General features: G+C 41.5%; 1 protein-coding gene across 1 annotated transcript in view; it reads right to left on the reverse strand.

Moving 5' to 3' along the window:
- Nucleotides 1–854: 854 nt before the first annotated feature.
- The window catches only part of LOC121618708 (dihydropyridine-sensitive L-type skeletal muscle calcium channel subunit alpha-1-like), a 168,948-nt gene continuing 143,834 nt past the window's right edge, over nucleotides 855–25,968 (reverse strand). Inside the window, exons 36-42 of the mRNA XM_041954272.1 lie at nucleotides 20,978–21,074; nucleotides 15,870–15,972; nucleotides 13,737–13,838; nucleotides 12,707–12,837; nucleotides 9,439–9,558; nucleotides 8,575–8,729; nucleotides 855–1,107 (exon numbers count right to left, since the gene is read on the reverse strand). Coding sequence (XP_041810206.1) covers nucleotides 1,098–1,107; nucleotides 8,575–8,729; nucleotides 9,439–9,558; nucleotides 12,707–12,837; nucleotides 13,737–13,838; nucleotides 15,870–15,972; nucleotides 20,978–21,074 — 718 coding nt within the window. The 3' untranslated portion in view covers nucleotides 855–1,097. The remainder of the gene's footprint in view (nucleotides 1,108–8,574; nucleotides 8,730–9,438; nucleotides 9,559–12,706; nucleotides 12,838–13,736; nucleotides 13,839–15,869; nucleotides 15,973–20,977; nucleotides 21,075–25,968) is intronic.

Genomic DNA, 25,968 nt, shown 5'->3' on the forward strand with positions numbered 1-25,968 from the left:
GAAAGCACAGGTTCACGGTGGCCCAGCTCACATTCCCTATTAGTGTGCTGGTGAATTATGTATCACCAAGATGGGAAGAGCTGACATTGACGGATGCAGTGTCAGGCAACAGCAGAAATACTTTCAAAAGTCAAGATAGTCATTGGTTCTCAGTTTTCAAAAGGGGACAATGAGAATGCTGTATTTTTTAAGAATAACACGTCACTCTACAATAAACAATGTGAAGAACATTGACAGTGTAACAATTTATATGGTTGTGTATTGTTTGATGTGTATTGCTGTTTTGCACATGATTGAATGTAATTTTTCAAAATGTAAATGTAGAAACCATGAAATGGAATCTAATTTTACAGCCGTTATATTATATTTATTATATTTGTGTGATATTAATAACAAATAATGCCCAATAAAGCAATATCTGCCCAATGTCATGCCAGTTCATTGCTGCCCCCTGATGATTGAGATCTGTCACAATGGCAAGCTGTAAAGAACTTCGTGACTAGCACTGATTTAGCAGCTGAGGAACCAGATTTAACCCTTGTGGTAACCAAAACAGGGCTAAAGGAGTGAAACAAAGAAGCTCCAAACCAGTGCTAATGTTTCTCTGTGCTCACTGTGTGTGTGTGGCTGATGTGTTTTTAAGGTGATATGTCATTGTTGTATTTGCAGCCTGCTGTCCCCAAGTGGTGTAAAAAAAATTGATTAATGCAGCTTTATGTATATCAGTGGATCCAGATACCGCAGACAAGTTTAAAGGAAAATTGGCATTCTTTTTAAAAAATAGCACAAGCGCAGCAAAGGTTCACATCATCCCAGTGTTTAATAATTCAACAAAGAAAAAAAGACTGCCTGTAGCAAGGAGTATTTTATAGTATTACATGTCTTTAGTGAAAATAATTAAATTCTAGTTTTTCCTCCCAGTCCTAAACCGATTGCTCTACTTTGGGTGTTTGCAGGGTTGGCAGCCTGTTTCATCACAATCCCTCTTTGTGTCCGCTGAGAAGCTCCTGCATCCATTTTGCCGAAGTCAAAGGTCATGGCATTGAAGCACTCTAACAGACATCAATGGTCAGAGGAGAGTTCTTCCAGTTTCACTGTTAATAAAGGCTAAGGAAACAGAGAGAAGAATAAAACAGTCATGGAATCTCAGTTTCAGGAAAATATGGAAGACAGTAAACTACAGAGTAAATCACTGTTCCATTAAAGAACAGTGTACAGGTGACATTCTGGTTTCTGAGCGGATTCCCTGATTCAATTACGCAGACATTTGTGGCATGCCACATAGAGGGATCTTGTCTCCTTTGTTTCTGTTCTGTCACCGTATCAGTTGATAGTATTGGAAAGTTGTCTGAAGAAAAAAAAACACTGAAAAAAAACAGTGTACAATACATACACACAAGAAGGAAAGATGCAGAGGCAAAAGAGATTGTTGTCTGTATATGATGACATTATCACTTTTTGAATGGTAGTGAATATAATGTTTGTTTATTTATTCAATCATTTATTTCATATGTCAGTGTGATTATTGTGTTATTGAGTTGTGTATTTGCTTGTGCTCAGTTTGGCTCAGCTGTTACGAAGAAACACTCCCATCTGACTGCAGAGATAAGTTGGACTTTGAAAAAGTAGCCTGTATGCCTTTTCTGACTAGGATAAGATAAGATAAGATAAGATAAGATCAAACTTTATTACTCCCCTGCCGGAGAATTTCGAGTGTTACAGGCAGTAGGCAATAGTTGTAGGAATAACAACAGAATAGAAATACAACATAAAAGTTGACCATATACTACATATATGTAGATTTTACACAAAATAACTATAAAAATATATTTCCACAAAATAACTATAAGATTTTGTCATCAAAAACACACTGCCAAAAATTTTAACAGAATTGCAAGGTTTTGAGAGAAATTGCACATGGATTGAAACTGCACATGGTGGGAACGGATAAATTAGGTACAGTGTTTACTCTGTTGCACAGTAATAGATATCTGTCACAGTATAATAGGTTGAGTACTTAAAGAGAATGAAAGTGTAATATTGCACGTGGTATTTTGTGTAAGTGACAACAGGCTGAAGTAGCCATAAATTACACATTAGTTCACAAACACTGTATATAATAATATGGAACCAGAACAACATTAAGCAATGAGGCTGACAGCTGATGGTATGAAGGACCTGTGGTTGCATTCCTTCTTGCAGACTGGATGCAGCAGGAGCTGCTGTATGCAGGAGGTGAGAAGGGTTGTCAATGGTTGATGTCAGCTTGGCGAATATTCTCCACTCGCCTACATTCTCATTGGTGTCCAGAGAGCAGTCCAGGACAGATCCAACTCTCCTGATCAGTTTCATTAGTCTCAATCTGTCTCTCTCAGAGCCTCCACCGCCCCAGCTGACCACTGCATAAAAAATTGCTGATGCAACCACAGGGTCATAAAAAGTTTGTAACATTGTCCTACAAAGTCCAAAGGACCTCAGTCTCAACAAATGGAGACGAGTTTGGCCCTTCCTGTTCAGAGCATCTGTGTTGGTGGACCAGTCCAGTCTGTTGCTTAGGTGGACAACCAGGTATTTGCACTCCCCTACGATCTCAATGTCAGACTACACAGTTGAACATCCAGGGATCTGTGGTACTTCCCTGCGTAAGTCAACCACCATCTCCTTAGTCTTGCTGGCGTTAATGTGCAGGTGGTTTAGTCCACACCAGTCGACAAAGTTAGTGATGACTTCCCTGTATTCCAGCTCATTCCCCTGTGATACACACCCAACGATGGTTGTATCATCTAAGAACTTCTGAAGATGGCAGCTGTCAGTGTTCTGTCTGAAGAATGTGTAGAGGGTGAAAAGGAAAGGAGAGAGCACTGTACCCTGTGTAGCCCAGGTGCTGCAAACTACTACATCCGATACAAAGTCGCAAAGCCTCATATACTGTGGTTTATTGGTGAGGTAGTCGATGGTCCATGCAGCCAGGTGACAACTCCAGCTCCTTTCAGCCTGAAAGCACTGGAGAAGTCAAAAAACACAGTGCTCCCAGTTCTCTCCAGGTGGGAAAGAGATGGATGGAGCAGGTAGATGATTGCATCTTCCACACCAATGCCCGGTCAGTATGCAAACTGTAGGGGGTCCAGTTCGCTACTCACCAGATGATGGAGTTGGTTGAGTATAATCCTCTCCAGGGTCTTCATTAGGTGGGAAGTTAAGGCTACCGGCCTGAAGTGGTTGGGCTCTCTGGGATGCACAGTCTTTGGAACTGGAACCACACAAGAGGTTTTCCACAGGGCTGGAACGCTCTCCAGACTGAGGCTCATGTTGAAGATGTGCAGAACGACCACGCAGAGCTGATCTGCATAGTCCCTGAGCCGTCTGGCATGCCATCAGGGCCAGTAGCCGTCCTTGCTTTCATCCTCCTGAGCTCCTTCCCCACCTGATATGCTTTTATAGAGGGGGGTCTAGGGGATGGCTCCTGTTGGGTGAGGTGGGGGGAGGGGCCAGTGGTTAAGTTCATTTGCCCATTCCAGATCTCCAGATTCAGGGCCCCTGACGCTGTCATGGCTGTATCATCTAAGCTGCCTAAGATGGTTTTCAGGCCCCTCCAGACCTCTCTGGTGTTGTTCCTCCTCCTCTCGCTTCCTCTAGCACCCGCTTCAACTCAGTTTTGTCCCCAGATCTAAAAACCCTCTTCTTCTTATTCAATAGAGTTGTCAGTTCAGGGGACACCCAGGGTTTGTTGTTTGGGAAACATTGCACCTTCCTTGTAGGCACAGTGTTGTCCACACAGAAAGTGATGTAGTTTGTGATGCAGGTTGTCAGACCACCTGTTTCCTCCTTGTGAGGACTGCACAACACTTCCCAGTCGGTGGTATCAAAACAGTCCCTCAGTGCCACACTGGACTCCTCTGACCATCTTCTCACGTTTCATGATTGCCAGTTCCATATTCACCGAGGGGGGCCAGGGCTGAATGGATCTTTCGATGTTGTTTTGAAAAGTCTAGAAAAGAATAAATAGCAAGAGACCAAAAACACTAAAACAAAGAAAAGCGGTCGAACCTGCTATTACAAGCTGCTTCTTGAAAGTGTATCATATGTAATGTGTTGATCAAACTTCCCAGAAACACAACAAACATTTGTGTTGGGGACTACTGCAGAGTCTTCTGAAAGTTTTCAATTAAAACTCTGTCATACTAATGTAAATCTTAATTCTTTGAGCCACAAAGTATTTTTGACCTAAGTCTTCAGTTTCAGTCCAGATTATATGATATTTTTGCTGAAAAAATCATGACAGCAGAGATAGAATTTAATTACACGATGGTCTAACATGGCACTTTGACCACCTGTTTTCTGTACTGTGATATCATTGCTCCATCAGGCTGCTTGGTTGCTGTATTTATGGGTGCAAACTGTTGATTCTGTCTGTGGAAGAAAAATCATTTGTGATAATGCTAGTAAAGGGAGCTCTTGTTCTTTTTTCTTTGTCAAAGTGACCTGGAAAACAGGCCACACTGACTGAGGCAAGATAAAAAACATGTTCTATGAATGCTAAACCCAGGAAGGGGGGCATGTCTGATTAGATTAGGTTAAATTAGATAAGACTTTATAGCAGAGGCTACCACAGAGTCACAAAAAGTCCTGAGCACTGGTCTGCACACTCTCCACAGTAGATGGAGACTGGCCCCTCTTGTACAGGGCGTCAGTGTTGTGGGACCAGTCCAGTTTATTGTTGAGGTACTGTCCATTGTCTCAATGTCCTCCCCCTGGATGTTCACTGGTGAGTGTGGTAGTGTCCTCCTCCTGAAGTCAACCATCATCTCCTTCGTCTTACTGGTGTTCAAGCACAGGTGGTTGCGCTCACACCAGCCCACAAAGTCCATGATGACTGACCAGCACTCCAGCTCGTTCCCCTCTGACACACAGCTCACGATGGCGGAGTCATCAGAGAACTTCTGAAGATGGAAGCTGTCCCTGTTGTGGGTGAAGTCCAAGGTGTAGATGGTGACTAGGAAAGGTGAGAGGACGGTGCCCTGGGCTGCTCCTGTGCTGCTGACTACCACCTCTGACTCACAGCTGCGCATTTGCGTGTACTGTGGACGATCAGTGAGGAGGTCGATGGTCCAGGCAGCAAGATGTCTATCCACTCCCACGTCAGCAGCAGCACCTGTGTCTGATGGTGTTGAAAGCACTGCAAAATCAAAGAACATAACCCTGTAGGTGTAGGTGAGCGCCCACTGCAGCAGGTAGATGACAGCGCCCTGTACCCCAGTGTTGGGCCTGTAGGCCAGGGGTGTCCAAACTTTTTTCACTGAGGGCCACACACATAAAAATATAGGAGGGGCTGGGCCACTTTCTTGAGATGAGGTATATAGCCTCACCTTTAGTGTATTAAAGTTAGAAAATCTGTTCAAAGTTGGCCAAATAATATTACAGAAAAAAACTGCCTCACAGCTTTAGCATAAATGGATTTTATTGATTTATTCAGAAAAAGGCTTGGCAGCTCATTCTCAGAACAGCAGCCTCACATTTCACATTAGTCAGGATGGTGATCCTCCACAGTACAGAGAAAGAACAATAAATGGGAAAATGGGATGGGTACATTTTAAGTTATTCTTATTTAAGTTATTAGGCCTATTAGCATTCATTAGAGAAATTAACAGACTGAATTGCACCTGATAACAGGAGTGCATCTAATTGTTGGACACGATTGTTACACATAAAATCTTTAACGTTTTAAGTATTTTTAATTTTTTGTAAGTTGTTCTGGTAAGTTGTTCTGGTGAGTATCAGCTGCGCTAGGTATTTAAATCGGTCGAGGCCCTTACCATCCAGCTCGGATGCCACTCGGTCCAAAAATCAGGACAAATGTCACTTTGATCAAGGAGCGATCAAACCTACATCAGTTGAAATCCGCTGATATTGTGCAGTGTGTGCACAGCGATGTGTACTCTCCGTGTTAACTGCTGTAGGCAAACTGCAGCAGGTCCAGGGTGGAGCTCACCACAAAGCGGAGGTGGCTGAGGAGGAGCCTCTCCATGGTCTTCATGAGGTGGGAGGTCAGAGCGACAGGTCTGTAGTGGGCCGGTTCCCCTAGCCGAGTTATTTTAGGAACCGGGACCACACAGGGGGTCTTCTACAGGACAGGGAGCTTCTCAAGGCTGAGGCTCAGGTTGTAGAGGTGGCAGAGGACTTCACAGAGCTGGTCCATACAGGTCCTTAGCAGCCTGGCGCTGATGCCGTCTGGTCCAGCAGATTTCCTCTGCTTCAGTCACCTCAGCTCTCTCCTCACCTAGTCTGATGTGATAGAGAGGGGGGAGTGAGGGAGGGGACTGGGGTGTGCTGCAGAGGGTGGGGGGCGGAGGGTGGCTGGTGTTGGGAACAGTCCGTGAAGGTGGTCTGGGGAGGGGGGACGTGCCCGCTGGGCTGGAGACATGTGAAGAGGGGGGAGCAGGAAGGGGGGCAGAAGGGGTGAAGGGAGAATCAAATATATGTATAAGTAACAGTTTAATTCATCCGCCCAGCATTGGTCTCCATCAGCTGTCCCTCTGGCACTCTGTCCAAATCATGTGATGTTCTTCAGTCCTCTCCACACGTCCTGCTTTCTGGGCCAGCTTCTCCTCCAGCTTCTTCCCATAATCGGAGAGCGGAGGTGGCTGAGAAGGAGCCTCTCCTGTTCTGTGCAGGTTCCTTTCGCACCCTGGGTGTGTATTGGGGGAGCAGATGAACAAGGTTGTGATCAGATTGCCCAAGGTGCGGGAGGGCAGCTGAGGTGTAAGCATCCTTCATATTTGTCTATAGCAGGTGTCGTATTGTCCCTCGTATGACACTTAACGTACTGTGTGAATGGGAGAGAGGTGGAGAGAGAAGTGCAATTAAAGTCCCCACTGATCAGCAGCAGGGCCCGGGGGTGGTGCGTCTGGATCTGGCTGACAGTACTGTAGAGCCGCTCACACGCGGCCAAAGACTCCACCGAAGGAGGAATGTACACACATGACACAATCACGTGCAAAAACTCCCTCGGTAGATAGTACGGCCGCATGGCCACAACAAGCAACTCCAGGTCCTGTGTGCACAGCTGTTCCCTCACGTATTGTGCACATTTGCAAGGTTGCACCAGCGCTCATTCACATACACCACCAGCCAGAGAAACACATGAGGCTGCCCTACCGGTACTATGTGTATGTTTGTGTGTTCAGGAATATGAGACAGTGTGATCACTCCATGTACAGAACATGACTTTGTGGCAATTGGCCAGATTTTGAGGTGGAGTTATTCATAAGCTAATTTAGTTATGTGCAGCCAATGTTGCTATTTGCTGAAAGCATAAGACAACAAACAATACATGTAGCCACAAGTAGCAATTCTGGGACCAAGCCCTTTTGCACTAAACAGAAGGAAGCCAATCAACATGACAAAATTTAGGCAGCAACAACTTGGTTTCAGGCTTCACAAAGGTGAGCAAAGTCACAGTCTGTTTAATTTTGTTTAAACAAGGAGTGAGGACAATGAAACACTTGTTTCATCACCTGCAATTTCAGGGCCTAATAATAATACCTATTCATAATAAAGTGCCACAGACACAATGGGGTTCGGCCCCCTCCAGTCTTGAACCCTCATTACATCATAAGGAAGGACAAATCAGCAAATTTGTGTCGTGCAAAATCATGTGATGGTGTGAGGATCGCTAATTTTTATTTTTGAAGCCACTGGTCAAGGGCTGATGATGTTTTTTGTTTTTTGTCCTCATCTGGACTTAGTATAACTTAGTATGTTCTGCCTGTTGCTGTTTGCTGATGGAAGGACAGCACCTAAATTAACTACGAGCTGATCATGGATGACTTGGGAGAGTTAATGATGTGGAGGGTCCTTCAAGGTGAGAGAAGTTAATTTCTAATTGATGATGCTTGAAGCTGTAAACAAGCACTGTGTTCCCTGACCAGTCTGGACGATTAAACAACTTGTTTTAGTAATTGCATGAGCATTTATTAAAAAGATGTAACTGTAATGGAATGTCACTTCATAAAACATGGGATGAGATAACTGAAGCCATTAAGTCATGAGCCTGACTTTCTGCTTCTTGTTAAGTAGCCTATGAAAAACTTAAATAGGTGTTCACTGTAATGAAAGAGAATCTTGCAAGTATGTGTATTTAATCAGACATTATTTCATCATTACAGAGGTAAATGTGATCATGTTGATTGGGGTTTTATCAACCAGCCCTATTCTATCATTTCAATTCAAGTTTTCTTCAAGGAAGAAATCAATGGTTTTCTGAAAAATATTTTTAAATTATTACCATTCACACTTACATTTATGCTGCCATACCTACCAAAGCAGCCACACTGGCAAGGTTATCTGTAGATGTGTCTGCAGATATTTTTTTGTTTGTTTTAATCAGCCTCCTGAGTGCAGGCATCAGCTAATGCAGATTATCTCAAAATGCCAGATAATTGGTCGACCACTACTGTACTGTCCAAAAACAATTGGACATTACAGTACAGTACAGTAATTCAACTTTCTGCAGTAAACTAAAGGATTCAGCAAAAGACTGTTAACATACTGAAACATAAGCATGAGCACACAGACCTGTGACTTGTGTTGATGTTGGTGATATTCATATTGTTGCTGATGACTCCTTCTGCCATCTGCAGAGGCCGCTGGCTAGTGGCCTGGCTGGCATTGGCTATCTCACTCTCTACAGAAAAAGGGTCCGAGTTGTTTCCAAAAGGACTGCCTTGTCTCTGTGTTGGAGAAGATAGCACACTTGTTGTAGGCTTCAGTCATAGCTCACACATATGTCACATACATCAATACAAGTTCACACAAAATTACACATCAGTATCAAGACTGTCAGTTATACAGAATTTTTATATCTCAACTTAATTTGTGTTCATTTCCTTGTGTATTTGTCAGGAATTACCATTGCTCACTCGAGTAAAGCTGCAATAACGTGACTAATTGTTGGCGATTATATCAGAATACAGACAGACACATAAAGGCAATTATTGAAGCGTACTTGTTGAAAAGATAGGTCTACCTTAAGTGGCAGGCCTGAAGTTGTGGTATTACATGCTTCAACATATGATTAAAGGGGTGAAATAGGCTCCTGTGCTGTGTGCTTCCATATTTCTACATCAGGACAATCTCTTATTTTTATATAACAGAGAACAGTGCCATCAAATTACAAAATTATGTTCACAGATGTTTATGAACAACAAAATTCAGTTCAAATTAAATTTGGGAGGAAATTGGAGGTGGGTCGGATGCTGTTCAATGCTGTAAGGGAGTACACTTTCAAAGTCCAAGAGCAGTTTACTGTTTTCTCTCTTAAACTACTATTTGAGCTCTATTGCTTCTGTTGTTCAGTTGTTTTTAAATCCCTTTACCATCCCTTTTATACTTCCTACCTCACTCCACCTATTCATTCATCTATGATTCCTGTCCTATTACCCTGAAGATGACCTCCACACCATCAGTGGCTCGTTCTATCTCTTCTTCAGTCACAAGGTCTCCGGAGATGGCCCGATGGAGCTCTGGTGCTCCCTCCTCCTCGATGTTCCTCAACCCTGCCTGTTGGAAACAGAGATACGATGAGTGAAGAATAAAGGAACAAAACCAAGCACATGACACTGCATAGTGATACTAATACTATACCAATACTATTTCTAACAAAAGAAGGACTTTTATGTTCATTTTAGTTGTTTCATATCATGTAGACTTTGACTTTTCACACTCCCTTCCATTGTTTATCATTAAATCATGGCCCTCACCTATGTTTCTGAGTGAGGGACCTTCTAGATAGGTGATGTAGATTAGGTAAGATACAAAAAAGACCTTCCTGATGTTTCGTAACGTCTGCAGCAAAAAGCACAGCACTGAGCAAATGGCAACAGAGTAAGACTGCTATACCTCTGTCACGTTACCTAATCACCTTTTGTTTGGTCGCTTTCAGACAGTTTCTATTTTTACTTCAATTTTTATTGCAGTGTTATCTACCTCTTATTTTATTTTTTTTTACTTTCACTATTTATTTATTTATTTATGTATGTTCAGTCCAGCTTAGTAGCATACATAGTAATGTATATATAAAATATCTTATAGTGACTGTTTGTCACTGTAGCATAGTACAGGTGACAGTTCTGGGAAGAAGTTAATAACTCACCTTACACCCCACCCTCCTCTCCTCCACAGTCATGCACAACAACAGAGAGACATGCTAAGAAATAATTCCATGACAGAACCTAGCAGTAAATCATTACATCAAGTGATAAAATTGTATGGCAAATAATAATAAAAAAAAAAATATTTTACAAAAATTATCATCATCGTAGATATTCCTGGAAGGGAATAGCTGTACATGCTGAATTCTGCAGATACATGTCACACATACACTGAAAAACACAAGTAAATGTATGTGGAGCAGACTTAGACAGATACCCACTGATAACTAACATTCAAAAGAGAAAGCTCAATTTTTTTTAATTGACCTTAAATCCATCCCCTTTGTCCATTCCAAAGCTATCAAAACCCAAGAGCTGAGTCAGAAAAGAGTCCCCTATGTTAGTTGGTGCTGAGACTAACTGCTACCTCTCAGGCAAACTCTGACTCGTTTTTGGAAAGCACTGTTATTGTGAGACTGGTCAAAGTAAATCACCTTATTACACAATGTAAAGAAACCTATTTTCGAACATTTTAAAGATCTAAAAGTCAAAGTAGAATAGAATGTTATCTGACCCTAAAAAAAGATTGTGAATCTGCAGAATATCTCGCTACTGTTAGAGAGATCTAGAGCAGAGACAGATGTTAACCAAGTACAGGCTCAGTGCCCACAAATTGACAATCGAAAAAGGAATACACAAAAACTCATGGCAACCAAAAGAAAACACCCACTCCAATGAGACACAGGGCTTGTTGTACAGAGGTCCGTTTCACAAAGCAGGTTTACTGAAAACTCCGAGTAAGTTAACCCTGAAATGAGGGAAATTCTGAGTTTTCTGTTTCACATAGGAAGGTAAGTCAAACCAGAGAAAGAGGGGTAACTCAAGCCTGTTTCACAGACAGAGGTAAGTTAAACTCTGAGTCATTTACCGCAGTAACTGACTCTATGAACCTAACCTGGTCGGGACCAGGTTTTACTCAAGGAACCTCGAGTTTCTCTGTGTCTCCGCCCTCTTTCAACCACACACCGTATTTCACTTCCTCATTCATTCATTCAGTCAGCAGACGAGTTTTGGCATAGTTCTGCCGTCTGTTATTAAAAAAAATCATTAAAAATATCAGTCAGTGGGAAGTCCATTAGGCACAGTAGGTGGTGACTTTTTTCTGGTGTCTTTTGATCATGATCCCGTGGATGAAGGTGCAGCGATACTGCGCAGAGAATTAAGTATTCGTCGCGAGATATTTATCAGACCACGATGTTCTTGCTTTTCCAGACAGTTAGGTGTTAGGCCACCACCCGTTCTTCGTGCATCTGCCTTCTTTCTGTTAGCTGAGTAAAAGTCTGTGTTAGTTTAAATATAGGCTTAATTATTTAACATGACATGATATAGATGAGAACACGTTTTTTCATTTTTTTATTTTATTTCATTCGTTAACAAAAAACAAAACATTATATGAACACAATATAACCAATTTTACAATGAAAGGGAGGCACTTAATATTTACTTTACAATGTAAAACATGATCAAAATGAGGTAGCTACCTCCATGAGATCATGCAGAGGTCTAACCTGTTTGAACCATATTTTTATATTTCATTTTAAGCTGCTGCCAAGTGCGCTTCTCCCCCGCGGGATTGCACCTAAATGAAATAAATTAATAGGCGACCGTTCAAGCAGTTTTGCCCTGTAATATTATTGTGATTTCAAAGGACTACATTTATACTCCCGCATTGACCCGAGCAGCAATGTTCTCCCACGCCGTCTCGATCTCCTTCGCAGCTGCAGCGGTGTTGGACTTCCGTCTAAAAACGTGTTCATACTCGCAGTATGAGTGCATTAAAATGTCTAATTTCCAGTGGCGTGAAGTAGGCAGCCTTCTGCTTCCCCGTTGCCATGGTGACTCCTCAAATCGGGGTTCCATTGATGCTGTCTTTTTAAAGTTGCGGTGCACGCGCTTAACTCAAGGTGAACCTACTCTGAGTTAATCAAACTAACTCAAATCTGCTGTTGTGGAATCGAAAACTCAGAGTTTCCTATCTCAGAGTAGATCAACTCAGAGTTCAGGGTTACACTCAGAGTTTGTTGAACCTGCTTTGTGAAACGGACCTCAGGGCGTGTACTCTCTAACAGTCATGTTTTATTGCTGTTTAAGTGCTTTAAACACTATGCGATATACTCTGTTAAGAAATGTGCTACTGCACATGCAGGTGGTTGCTTCAGTCGTTGCCTGGATTACCACCTACTTCAAATGTTGGCCACAGTATGTGAAGCTGCAGAACAAAGTATCGCACATAATAGTGAGTAGCACGGGGGCACCTCAGGGGATGGTCCTCTCTCCCTTCCTGTTCACATTCTCCACCTGAAACTTCAAATTATGCTTAAAGCCCCACCATGTACTTCTACTAAGTTTTTGGATGACTGACATTGTAGGCTGCACCAGCAGGTAACGAGGGGCTGAGTATAGGAGTGTGGTGGACAGTTTTGTGGCGTGACATGAAATGAATCGACTGCAGCTCAACATCATAAAGGCTAAGTAGCTGGATACCATTAACTACTTACCTGTATCTCATGTGTAGCACTTTTCTTAGTGGGCCGGTAGCCATAGTACTCTTCCTGTCTCTTTTTCAATTTCCTGAAATAATCCTGGATCAAGAAAGTGGCATAGAACTTTCCCACTGTCACCTCATCATCTGTTAAAACACAGAAAAGCATGTGAAAGTTTGAAAAAGGCATGCTCTTAAATTTACAAAGGGTTAATCTCCTGTACAGTGGCCATTTTAGAGCACCTGAGACTCAACAGGCTCAACACATTATTCATTTCTGTAAGGTATAACAGAACCCAAGTGAATTTTACCTGTGCCATAATTGCATTATATGTCAGTGGAATGAAGCAAATAGACACAAATTTAGGTAGCACAAAAGCAATGACAAATTTTTACTTGAGTGAAAAATTTATCCTGAGGATTCATCAACATCGAGTAACTCCAGAAAGAAGGCAGTTCAAACTAATTTTCTGAGATGTACTGTATGTTGAAATTTGGTGTTTGTATTGTTTTTTCCAAAATAGAATATGAAACTGAAAAAATGGGATCTGAAACTGAAAAAAAAAAATATATATATATATATATATACATATATATGTATATATATATATATATTGGAGGTCAAAACCATACACTTCTTTATATATATATATATATATATATATATATATATATATATATATATATATCATCACTATCGGAACAGAGTGATGACACAACAAATGCAGTCAAATGCTGGGTCATACCTTTGGCTACATTGGCTGCAGTGGTTATGTTAGTGAAGATGTTGAAAGTCAGATCATGCCATTTTTGCAAGCTGTGAAAAATCTTTCCAGCAGATTTTCACACTGCAGAAACAGACACTATGAACTAGCAATACTTAACACAAACTCTCGAGAGTTGCCGCACACTGCTTTGTTGTCTTCTGGAGTCCATACTGAATTAAAGAACTGTTTGTGCAGTTTGTTATCACCCAGCACTTGCAAAAATTAATGACATTAGTAAAGGATGTGGGCCTTTTTTCCTTCACCCTAATGAAAGCTGACCTCCTATTGGTGGGATGACTTGATCCAGTAGTTTCATACTGGTGCGCTTCCAGATCTTCTTAATAATTCCCCTCAACTCCTCGTTGGCTTGTTCAAAATTTCCTGACCAATGGAAGAATCATAGTAATGAGACAAAGGAATAGCTGAATAACCAGTTTTACAGAGTAACCATCACTAAATGGAGCTAATATACTACAGTAAAATGAATTCCATTTTCTAGTAGCAGTCACATAGTGTCGAAACATACTTTCGAAATCATGAAATGTTTCCAGTAGTGAAAGTTTTTTCTACTATGTAGCGCAACCACACTACATTGCTGTGCTTTATTTTCTGCTGAAGAGGCTCAGTGGCAGTCCAATGGGAAAGTTTCCAATGATGTGGAGAAACAGAAACATCACAATAGAGTATGGTACATGCAATTGCAAAGAATGCTTAGAGAAATTGAGAACTGTAATAAGAAATATTGAAAGGGCTCTTCAGTATTTAAATAAAATGAAATGAAATAAACATTCTAAAAGCCACCAAATGTCACTGTACTTTTATCACAATTGTCAGGTGACATCAGCATTGGGAGTAGTCAATATGGAAAGTGAAGTAAAGAAGAAAAAAAATTAAATGTCATTAACTGTGGCCAGATCACAGCGTGGGGAATGAACTCTTTGGGAATCACTTTCTGGTGGACCTGTGCAGTATATGGACACAGTTATATTGTTGTAGTTATACAGTTATACACTGTAATTTCCCTTTGGGAATCAATTAAGTACCAATCTAATTCAATAATACACATTTGGAATGATGGTTAAACCAATCATCCATTAACACAGTTTAAAGTCATGTATCAGACACAGTTTAATAATACATAATAATAATAATAATCTTCTTTGTCAGAGTCATCAATGTTCATTAGACAAAGTAGTAGCAGTAGCATTTCCTTGATACCACAAACTTTCTCTGACTCTTAAAAATATAAAAACACACACTCTTGTCAGCATAATTAACTAAAATAACATGAGTGTGACATCTGTATAAATGTTAATCTTTAAAATTAGCAGGTTGAAATATTGACCATTAAATGCCATGTCTCCCCTTTTGTATGAGTAGGATATGGGTTAGGTTGAATAGTTGAATGAATAATTTATTAATATTACATTATTTACACTGTACATACATTGTCTTTATTCTTTATTGGATCACCATTAGATTCCATAAGTGGTCACTAGTCTTCCTGATGCTGACCCAAAAAAAAAAAAAAACGAATTAAATGACTTATTTTTGATAAACATTATGTAGTCTATGAAAGTTGCTGTTACAGTGGCACCAAGGAATTAGTTCATATAGTTTTTGTTACCTGAGTAGTGACTTGAACCTGTCTGGCAACTGGAGGTCTGGTGGTTATTATTATAATGGTGATTATTATTATTATTATTATTATTATTGGAAACCTAAAAATGTTTGATTAAGTAATTACTGCCTTTAACAGGACACATCTAAAATCACTAGTGCAGTTGGTTGGTTTTTCGAAATCACTTTATTAGTTAAATGGAGTTCACCTGTATGTGATGAAAGACAATAAGACATATTTTGAATGCAAACTTCCATATGTGAAAATGGACATTTCGTATGTGAACCAAAACATCTCAGGTAAATTTGGTAAAGTTTCTCCAAAAAATAAATAAATAAATAATGTTATGTCATTTGAGTTCCCATGTGATCAGAGCCTTTTTATTAACATTCTATTTGAAGGGGTGTGCATAAGACTGACAAGACACGATCATAACGTGACATGCCACCGATCATGAACAGGGATGAGAATTTATTCATGTTTACGGCTGTTGTCATTCAGTGTCATTTGGTCAGTAATGTCATATTAAATGCAAAGTTGACATTGTTTGAGATGTCTCTGTTATGCCAACTTGTCTTTCTTTTTATTATTATAAATGTTGAAGCCGCGTAGTGAACTGTATTAAAAACTAATTTTAATCTCAACGCTCATTTTTGTTTGTTTTGTATTTGTTCATTTAATCTGAAACCACTATAGACCACTGTTAGGAAAATAATTTCAAAAATTTTCAACCCATATTCAATATAAATTACTAACATAACTTTACGATACACATACAACACAACACAAACCTTCTGTCTTTATTTTCAGCGCAGTTCTAACCAGGGCAAACAGTGTGGCGTTAAAGGTGACTGTTCCATCACTGTTGAGAGGCATGTTCATGGACACCAACCTCTGTAGAAAGAAAATACAATGACAACACACACAGGATAATGCAGAAATTTAAATTGTCTTATTTTAGAATTTGCAGACAAGAAAAGGTACTATCAAAGCAAGATGAAAACTTTTATTGGTGACAATATGATTCTAAATTCAACAATAAAAGCCTGGCAGGATATAAGAAGATTGGAAGGACTCGAGGGACACTGTGCCTGCTAGGAAACTGTGGTGTCTTCCAAACAACAAACCCTGGGTGTCCCCTGAACTGAAAGCCCTATCTAATGAGAAGAAGAGGGTTATGTCTCGGGACAAAACAGTGCAGTTGTAGACAGTGCAGAGGGAGCTGAAACGATCTCAGGCCACAGTCGTGACAACGGCAAGGGCCCTGAATCTGGACATCGGGAATGGATAAATGAGCTGTGACACCAGCCTTGAACTAATTTTTTCATTTAATCCATTTTAGGTTCTTTATCTTATTTTATTCTATTTTATATATATAATTCATTTGTTCGGTTCTTTCTGTTTTTATTGTTTGAACATTTCAAATTTATCTCCTGAGTTTCCTCATTTCATTTCTTTTTAATTCAAGATGGCATTTCCTCAGTACTTAGTTCATCAAGATGTAACAGGAGTGGTGACTGTGTCTTTATTTTTACTTATTTATTTCTATCTTTGATTGTAAAGCACTTTGTGCTACATTTCCTTTTGTATGAAAAGTGCCATACAAATAAAGATGATATTATTATTTTTATTATTATTATTATTGTGAGAAGTGGAAACAGTCTGTCCCCAATCTGTGAGTTGCTCATTTTGTTCTGCTCCTTTACTGCCTTCCTTGTTTTGTGTCTTCTTGCCTGCCTCAGGGTAGTCCCCAGCTGTGTGTGTGAAGTGTCGCCAACCAAAGGAGCTAGGATGTTGGCTAGATGTTTGGCAATGTTGTAAGTAAGCGAGTTGATGCAGCTGATGATGGGTCTGAGCAGGGCTCCTTCCTTGTGGATCTTCAGGGGTCCATAAATGCAAGGAGTGGCTTTCCTGGGGTACAGACGGTACAGCCTCAACATGGAAGTACACAGAAAACCCACACACAGAGATAAGTATTTGCTTGTTGATTTTCACCATCCACTGGAACATAAACTGGGGATTATCAAAGCCCTACACCATCGAGCCCAGAATGTGCCCACAAGGACAGAAGGCAAGGAGAAGCAACAAAAACACATCAGGCAAGCATTCAGAACATGTGGTTACCCTAACTGTGCAATTGTGCATGTTGGAAACCCACTTTATTACACTTTTATTTGGCCACATATCTGAACGCCTTAATCTGTGCGGCCCTTCTTTGCTGGACACGGACAAGCCCATTGTCCCCACAGAGATACGAAGGAAAAGGAGACGCTGCGGAGGTGGACGAAAGAAGCAGAGGATTATATTCCTTCTGTGATCATGGGACACATCCGCTCCATCTCTAACAAGATGAAGGAACTGGCTATGCTAACCTGGCAGCAGAGGGAGTACTGGGAGTGCAGCCTTATGTGTTTGTTGAAGATATGGCTAAATGGACTTCTACCAGACTCTGTGGTTTCCCTGGACGGATTCACACTCACGCACGCGGACCGGAGTGAAGCGGAGCATTAAGAAGAAAAGAGGGGGGCTGGCGGTGTATGTGAATGAGCACTGGTGCAACCTGTACATGAAGGAACAGCTGTGCACACAGAACCATGAGCTGCTTGTTGTGGCCATGCAGCTGTACTATCTACCGAGGGAGTTTTTGCACGTGATTGTGTTTTGCGTGTACATTCCTTCTTCAGTGGAGGCCTCGGCTGCATGTGAGCGGCTCCACAGCGTGGAGCCCTGCTGCTGATTAGACTTCAATCACGCAGCCTGGAGAAGGTCCCTGCCCTGTGGAAGATGCCCTGTGTGTTCCCAGGTCCTAAAAGAACGCATGCCAAGGAACCGGCCCACTAAACTTGTCGTCCTGACCTCCCACCTCATGAAGACCATGGAGAGGCTCCTCCTCAGCCACTTCAGACTACCTCACTGACTGTCCACAGTACATGTGAATTCGTGGCTGTGAGTCAGAGGTGGTAGTCTGCAGTACTGAAGCACCCCAGGGCACCCTCCCCTAATCTTCCCTCTTCACCATCTACACCTCGGACTTCACCTACAACACGGACAGCTGCCATTTTCAGAAGTTCTCTGATGACTCCACCATCGTGAGCTGTGTGTCAGAGGGGAACGAGCTGGAGTACCGGTCATCATGGACTTTGTGGACTGCTGTGAGCGCAACCGCCTGTGCTGAAACACCAGTAAGACAGTAAGGTGGTTGACATCAGGAGGAGGACACTACCACACTCACCGGTGAACATCCAGGGGGAGGACATTGAGACAGTGGACAGTAACTGGGTGTTCACCTCAACAATAAACTGGATTGGTCCCACAACACTGATGCCCTGTACGAGAGGGGCCAGAGTCGTATCCACCTTCTGAGGAGACTGAGGTCCTTTGGAGTGTGAAGCTCAAGACTTTTTATGACTCTGTGGTAGCCTCTGCTATCCTCTACGCTGTCGTCTGCTGGGCCCTGGGCAGCACAGGGCGGGACAGGAAGAGACTAAACAAGCTGGTCAAGAGGGCCAGCTCTGTTCTGGGCTGCCCACTGGACTCTGTGGAGGAGGTGGGTGAGAGGAGCCTGTTAGACAAGCTCACAGCCATCATGGACAACAGCTCTCACCTACTGCACCGGACTGTAGAGGAGCTCAGCAGCTCTTTCAGTGGCATACTGAGGCACCCTCAGTGCAGGAAGGAGCACTACCGCAGGTCCTTCATTCCCACAGCTGTCAGATGGTACAACTCTATTGTATAGTTATTATGTGCAATAACCTCTGTATATGCTTATATCTGGAATCAGTGTCACTTTATCAACCACATCTACCTCTTCTGTGATTGTGAACAGCTCTAATCCACTCCTCTTGCACTAGAAGGTATATATATACCCTTTGCCACAGTTATATATATTATTGCTCAGCAAAACACTTTTTCTAGTCTTTTCTTAATTTCATTGTACATAGGATACCTTATTTTTATTTTTTTTTAATTATTTTTGTTGTTACCTATTTGTACAATCGCATTGTTCTTGTTTGCACCTTTCAATGCTGTTTGTACCCCATGCAAACAGTAGATATATTACTGCAGATAAATGCAACAAAATCATTGCTGTTGTCATTATTAATTTAATAATTTCCTTTACCACTTTTCTCTCCTTTTTTCTTTTCCTCTCTTGTATGAATGCACATATGTACTGTAAAAATGCTTGTATGTATGCATGCATATGGTAAACAGACTGTATTTATACAGAGCTAGGCTGCCGGCCGCTCAAAGCGCTTTACAACACGAGCTTGGGTTTCAGTATCTTGCCCAAGGATACTTAGACATGTAGACTGCCGAGGCCAGGGATCGAACCACCAACCTTCTGATAAGTAGACAACTGCTGTACCACAGTCGCCCATGCCTGCAAGAACGTATGCCTGAATGTATGTTTGTCTCGTATGAATGTATTTATGCATATTTGTGCATATGTGTAAGCATGTATGCATGTATACGTGCATGTGCATGTATGCATGTGGTTTTCCATGGAAGAGCAGATACTACCATTAATGTGGGTGTGCTCAAATTGTCGGTAGGTAAGAGGTACAGAATCTTGATTCCCTGAAGCCAAATCTTTCAAATTTAGTAATGAAGAATGACCAGTTCACTTTGACAAAGACTTTTCTGCATCTAAGGTGGCTATGATGGTTCCTGCTTGTTGTCCTGATGAATAATCCATTAAATTAAAAAGTCTGCATGTGTTGCTACCTGAGTGTCTCCCTTTGATGATGTCAGTTTAATCTGGGAGAATTCTGGATGCAATTATGTCTTCTATTCTGAAGTCTTGAATTTTCATTTTATTTCAGTTATCAGTCCATAGACTGTGGTGCTAGACGGGGAGGGTGTATGTGTGTGTGTGTGTGAGCATGCATGCTTGCACAGCAGGATCTGCAAACATAAAACAGGGAAGAACAAGCAAATAAATGTACAAAAAAACTAGCATCAGAATGCATTACAGATCACCGATCAAGTAACATACTGTGAATTACAGTGAAACATGGGTGCTATACAAAACAACGGTGAAGTGAAGGTCTCAGCCAAAGCTCTCGCCTTATGTCTAGAAACGACAATGCATGCCGTGATCAGAACCAAACCAGTTTCATTTAGGGACAACATTCATTTACAAATATCTGTAATATGCTTTAAAAAAATGAGTATGTTCATAATTTTATTTCATGGATTCAACTCTCTCAAAGTGAATGCTCCCCAAATTCATGTTGTACCAGTATGTGCCATGTACCAGTAACCCACTCTATATTCCTACATCTTTTTAAAAATGTATTGATAAACCTCAAGTGGCCTTGAGTATGTATAAAACTACTAAAGAGGCATATACAACAGGGTGGCTAAGCTCTACCAAAATGATGTTGCTTTTATTGGGCTGCAAATTTAAAAATGAATAAATAAATATTGCCTTAATACTCCAGATTGGTGGCATTTTAAAGTTACATCTTTCATCTCAAAATCTCTCACAACCCTGGCCAATGTGAAAGTAAGTATTAGTTATCATTTTACTCAGGTGTATATATTCTCTTATTCTATTTTCCATGTCACAGTGACCTGGAAAAGAGGCCACACTGAGTAAAGCTAGATGTCCTGGATGAACACAGGCTGGGGGTCCTGTATGTCCCGTGTGTATGTTTGTGTGTTCAGGAACATGAGACAGTGTCATCACTGCATGTTTAGACCATGACGTTGTGGTAATCGGCCAGATTCTGAGGTGAATTGATAGTTGACAATTCACTACAAACAGAACTGAACTGACCTGGAACCTGGACAACATAAAGGCTAGTTAGAACTTGTTACCTGACAGAAGAGCAAAATACTAGGTTACTTTAGGATTGCCATGTGACAGGAGACATCAGGCTGAACATTTCCTCACCTTGCAGGCGATACGATGAGGACAGAACTTTCCAAAACCCAGAGGAGGAGGTATTCTCCGTAGGAGTGTTACCACATCAAGGTGCTTAATACGCCCTCTGTAAAAAATAATAAAAAACAAAGGATTTTATACTCACACAAATCCAGAAAGAGGATCTTTCTCAAATTAAGAAAATGATCTCAACATACACTTTTTTGCTATTCCATTTGTTTAACGAAGAGAGACACGCTTAGTAAACACAACCAAAAATCTGGATTTGCTAGTTAATGTATGAAAGGGATAGTTCGGCATTTAACACATTAATCTGTATGGCATCAACATCTACAGTCTCGTGCTCTCACACTGACTTCGCCCCCAAAGTGTCCTCTGAGCCGAGATCTGGCCAGTTGTGGTCAGTGCGGAAGTAGTTCCGGTAGGTTTCCTAGGGCCAGATAAGGCACACGTTTTTCCTCTCAAAACAGCACTCATTCGAATCAGTGATTTATTTGCATAACAAAAGACGTCAACCACAAAACGTCACACCTCGTAATCGTTTGGGTCTAACTTTATCCCAATTGCGATCAGTGCGCGCTGTCAGTGCTAACCGTTGTGTGCGAGCCAACTGATCTCTCGTCAGTGTTCGATGGTGTTTACAGAGTGCAGACGACGCAACGCAAACAAGCTAGTTTTAGAGCTAGGAGAAGGAGAGAGAGAAGAAGTCCACCGGCTATTCTTTATTTGGAAAAACGAGATAGAGACATGGTGCGCACTTGTGCCTATCCAGGCTGTACCAACAAAGATGAGAGTGGGTCTCCTCAAACATTCCACCGATTCCCTTTGACGAATGTAGCTTTGAGGAGACTTTGGCTACTTTCTCTGGGCTTGAACGTGGAGCACACCCAACTACCGAAGATGAGAAAGCTTCGCGTGTGCAGTGACCACTTCAGCGAGGGCGACTATCTTCCAGAAGGACAGACAAAGAGACGTATTTTGAAGAGCACTGCTGTACCTGCACCCCAGGTAAACAAAATTGTACCACATATTTTCTATAGCATCCGTGTATAGTCTTCTGGTGATGCACCGCGGGCTATGCGAGTGCAAGCACTGAGATATATTCTATCTCAGTGAGTGAAACATATTCATCTGTGGGTGTCATGTCACCAATGATATTTCACATACATAATATGTTGGCTACACTGTTATTACAATGGTCAGAAACTAATTACTACGTGGAATGTGCATGGTTTCAATGCGTGTACGAGAAGTCCATGACGGCGTTGGCTAGCATAATGAAGATAAAGCTACCCTTGTCAGATTCTAGACTGGAGAAATAACGGCAGCACCCAGCATATGTTTGAGCTAAAAATTCCACAGATTTTATTTTCAGATTGTCACTTTTTAAAATTTGGTAGGCTGAAATGAAATGCTGAAATACGCAGAGAAGAGGCGCCATTTCACCTATGTCACGATGCAGGCGAGGCTTCAACTCAGCATCATTGACCACAATCACAATGTTGGGCGTCAGCATGACCGTACTCAATCTGGTAAGTGTACAAACAGATGCACACACATAGACACACACACACACATCTCCTAAAACTGATAAAAGCAACATTTTGAAAACTCTATATAACTGTTTTTTTCCCAGGAAATGTAAAAAATGTTATACAAATGAATTACATCTTAGTTTGCCTTTCTATTTTAGAGATACCTATTTGTAAGCTCATAAATAGCATTCGCACAGCATCACAGGACACACATTACCATATTGAGTTTCATATATAATGATCATACACCATCCTATCTTGTGTGTCCCCCCCCCCCATTTCCTTTTTCCTAGGACAAGAGAGATATAATGTCTTCCATTCACGGCAGTCAAATCAGTGGGTTGCAAGAAGACTGTATGAGCCAACAACACAGGAGTTCTGGAAAGATTTGGTGGAGAAGGTCATCCAACGACGGCTTGACACCAATGTGAAGCTCGGAGACCCAGCTTTCCACATACATCCTCCAGTCATCAGACCAGCCAACATTGCCCCAACACCAAAGCCAAACAAGGCTGAATTGGTTTCAGCACACAAATCACGCTTTCATGAGACACCTGCCACTGAGAAAGATGACTGAGACTGTATATACATATATTGTCATAGAAGTGTGTTTATTTACATTGTTTATTTACATTTGTGTCTTTACATTCGTTTTGTATTTTTAGAAAATTGCACGTCAAAAAGAAATTCACAGTAAAGCTTTTGATTTTTAAAATTCTAAAACAATTGCAGTGCATCATTTGACTCTTTGAAACCAGCATATTGTCCACTTGGTGATGGATATGTTCTTCTTATTAGCGCCACCACGCAGGAGGGAAGAACTCTTCTGTTGCCAGGACCAAGCGTCTGTCCTTTCAGAGCCCATTCCATTATGATGCGATAGGCGACCAGCCTGTACTGTCTGAAATGCAAACAGAAAATAAGTTTATGCACATTAGATATATGAAGTGTGTCAACATTGAGTAAACTGCATAGTTATTATGGTTGTATATAAACACATTTTGTTTAATTGACAACACAGCAGTTTGTCAGGAAGGTATCTTTATTTATGCACCAGCATTTCAGGCTACTGTGAAATAGGTATCCTTATGTGTTTTTATACATCTCAGAGAAAATGTCCTTTATGAGTACACTTTGGGCCACGGCGACATAACCCTTAGAGCTCTCTTGACATAATATGCATAAGGTAGGCCTTGCTTTATGATTGAAGGGCATTCATGAGTAGGCTGATATTGAGACACAGTGATGCTCAGAAGTAAATTTTGCTTCAAGTATGATGATGAAATGAACATAAATTACTTTAGGGATGCACTACATTATGTATTTATATTTATAAGTGCCACCCATGACATGGTATGTATAAAACTATAATTAGATTCATTCAATGTTGGATGTGATGACTGTAGGTCGCACTAGCCTACTGCATGGCTCAGACTAATACAATATAACGCCATAGAAGCAAGCAGCTTTGTAAAAAGTAGAAGTTATCTTACTATTTTATTGACAACACCCATACTATCACGTTGTTACAACTACAATACCAAGCTGCTGGTGTTGTAATAACATTTGTAAGAGTACTTCTACGTTATACAACTCGGTGTAGGCTACAATTGAGCACTTGTAGGCCTACTGTAGGGTATAAGGCAATAGCATCAAAATAACAGCATGTAGACAAAAACTCACTCTGCAGACAACTGGCCATCGGGTCCAGCAGGTTTGGGGCGCTTTTTCCAGTTTATTTTCGGGATGTGGAAAAAAGTCTCGAGGACACCAGCATTCAGGATTGCAGGCAAGTCGTTGTTATTGGTGATGCAGACAGCTGCTGATGCGCCAGCCTCCTCGTCAATGGAAAGGTCCTGCATGCGAGGCATTACGAGGTCCCATTCATGGCAACAGTAGCACTCAACCTCGGTCTGCATAACTTCGCACTTGTTGCACGTACACCACCTTGTATCAGTCACTCGAGGTCTCGCAGCTGCGGCCCCGATTTCACGTTCCACATCTCTGCTCGCCATCTCTCTCTCTCTCTCTGCCCGTTCTACCTCCATCTGATAGAGTTCTGCATCCATATATTCGGGTTCATACAGATATCCTTCTGGTTGTGTGCTGAAATCATATTCTTCGTCGCTGCTGTAGTCAGACATGGTGTAACTAGCTTTCCAAACGCTAAACTGTGAATGAAACACCTGGCTTAGCTACCTGTCACTTATAGTGGCTCCTGCGCGCATTGATCGCAATTGGGATAAAGTTAGACCCAAACGATTACGAGGTGTGACGTTTTGTGGTTGACGTCTTTTGTTATGCAAATAAATCACTGATTCGAATGAGTGCTGTTTTGAGAGGAAAAACGTGTGCCTTATCTGGCCCTAGGAAACCTACCGGAACTACTTCCGCACTGACCACAACTGGCCAGATCTCGGCTCAGAGGACACTTTGGGGGCGAAGTCAGTGTGAGAGCACAAGACTGTAGATGTTGATGCCATACAGATTAATGTGTTAAATGCCGAACTATCCCTTTAACTTAGTCAATAAACAACGGAGGATATTTTATCCTATTGATCCTTTCCACCTGGGCCAAAGCTCTCTCTAAATATATTAATCGGTTACTGTCACAGTGCCATCAGTCTCTTACCTGCTGCCATTGCTGAGCCAGCCATGCACACCTGTCCACTCACCTGATCCTCATTCTCATTTAGCCTGGTATTTAAACTGCTCTCACACACTCACTCCTCTGCTCATTTGGTGCTTTGCAGCACTGAATATATTGAGAGATTTTATTTCCAAATTTAACTTTGAATTGTGTTGCTTATCTGACTCTGCAGAGTCTGAGATTAAAGTCAGTACAAACAATCTCTGTGTACTGGTGGAACTGCACTTGGGTCCTAAACACACACCTTACAGGTCACTACTACAAAGACAAGTGAAAAATCCTGCCATGGCTTATGTGTTTGCATGTGTCAGCAGGACTGGGCTAACAGTATTTACCATTTAAATTCAAGAGCAAGCCAAGATCTGCAGACATTAGATGTGTCCACTCAAATATTTGCGTACATTCAGCTTTTAAGTTAATGTTTTATTATCAAAACATAGTCCAAACCAACCAGACCAGTATATGGACATGTAGGGAAAAGTCCCCTTAAACTGAAAGAGTAGACAATCCAGGAGCAATCCTCCACAGCACTATCTAAGAAGCGCAGGACTGCTGGCCACCAACACGGAAGTGACAATGGCACCCTTCTCACAACCAGATCCTCCACATCAGTGTTCTGACACACCGAGCAGCAAGATACGGAACTCCTTAACTTCTACATGCTCATGTTTGAACATGTAACCCCTTTGACCATCACACTCTAATAACCATTTACTGTCACAACTCACCACTGTGAGCCAGTCGGCCACGTTTCATTGTCAGACAACTGTTAAATTAGAGAAAGACACGAACATACGCGAAAGGTTAGCTGTCAT

Source organism: Chelmon rostratus, chromosome 2 (genome assembly GCF_017976325.1).
Source record: "Chelmon rostratus isolate fCheRos1 chromosome 2, fCheRos1.pri, whole genome shotgun sequence".
Classification (NCBI taxonomy): domain Eukaryota; kingdom Metazoa; phylum Chordata; class Actinopteri; order Chaetodontiformes; family Chaetodontidae; genus Chelmon; species Chelmon rostratus.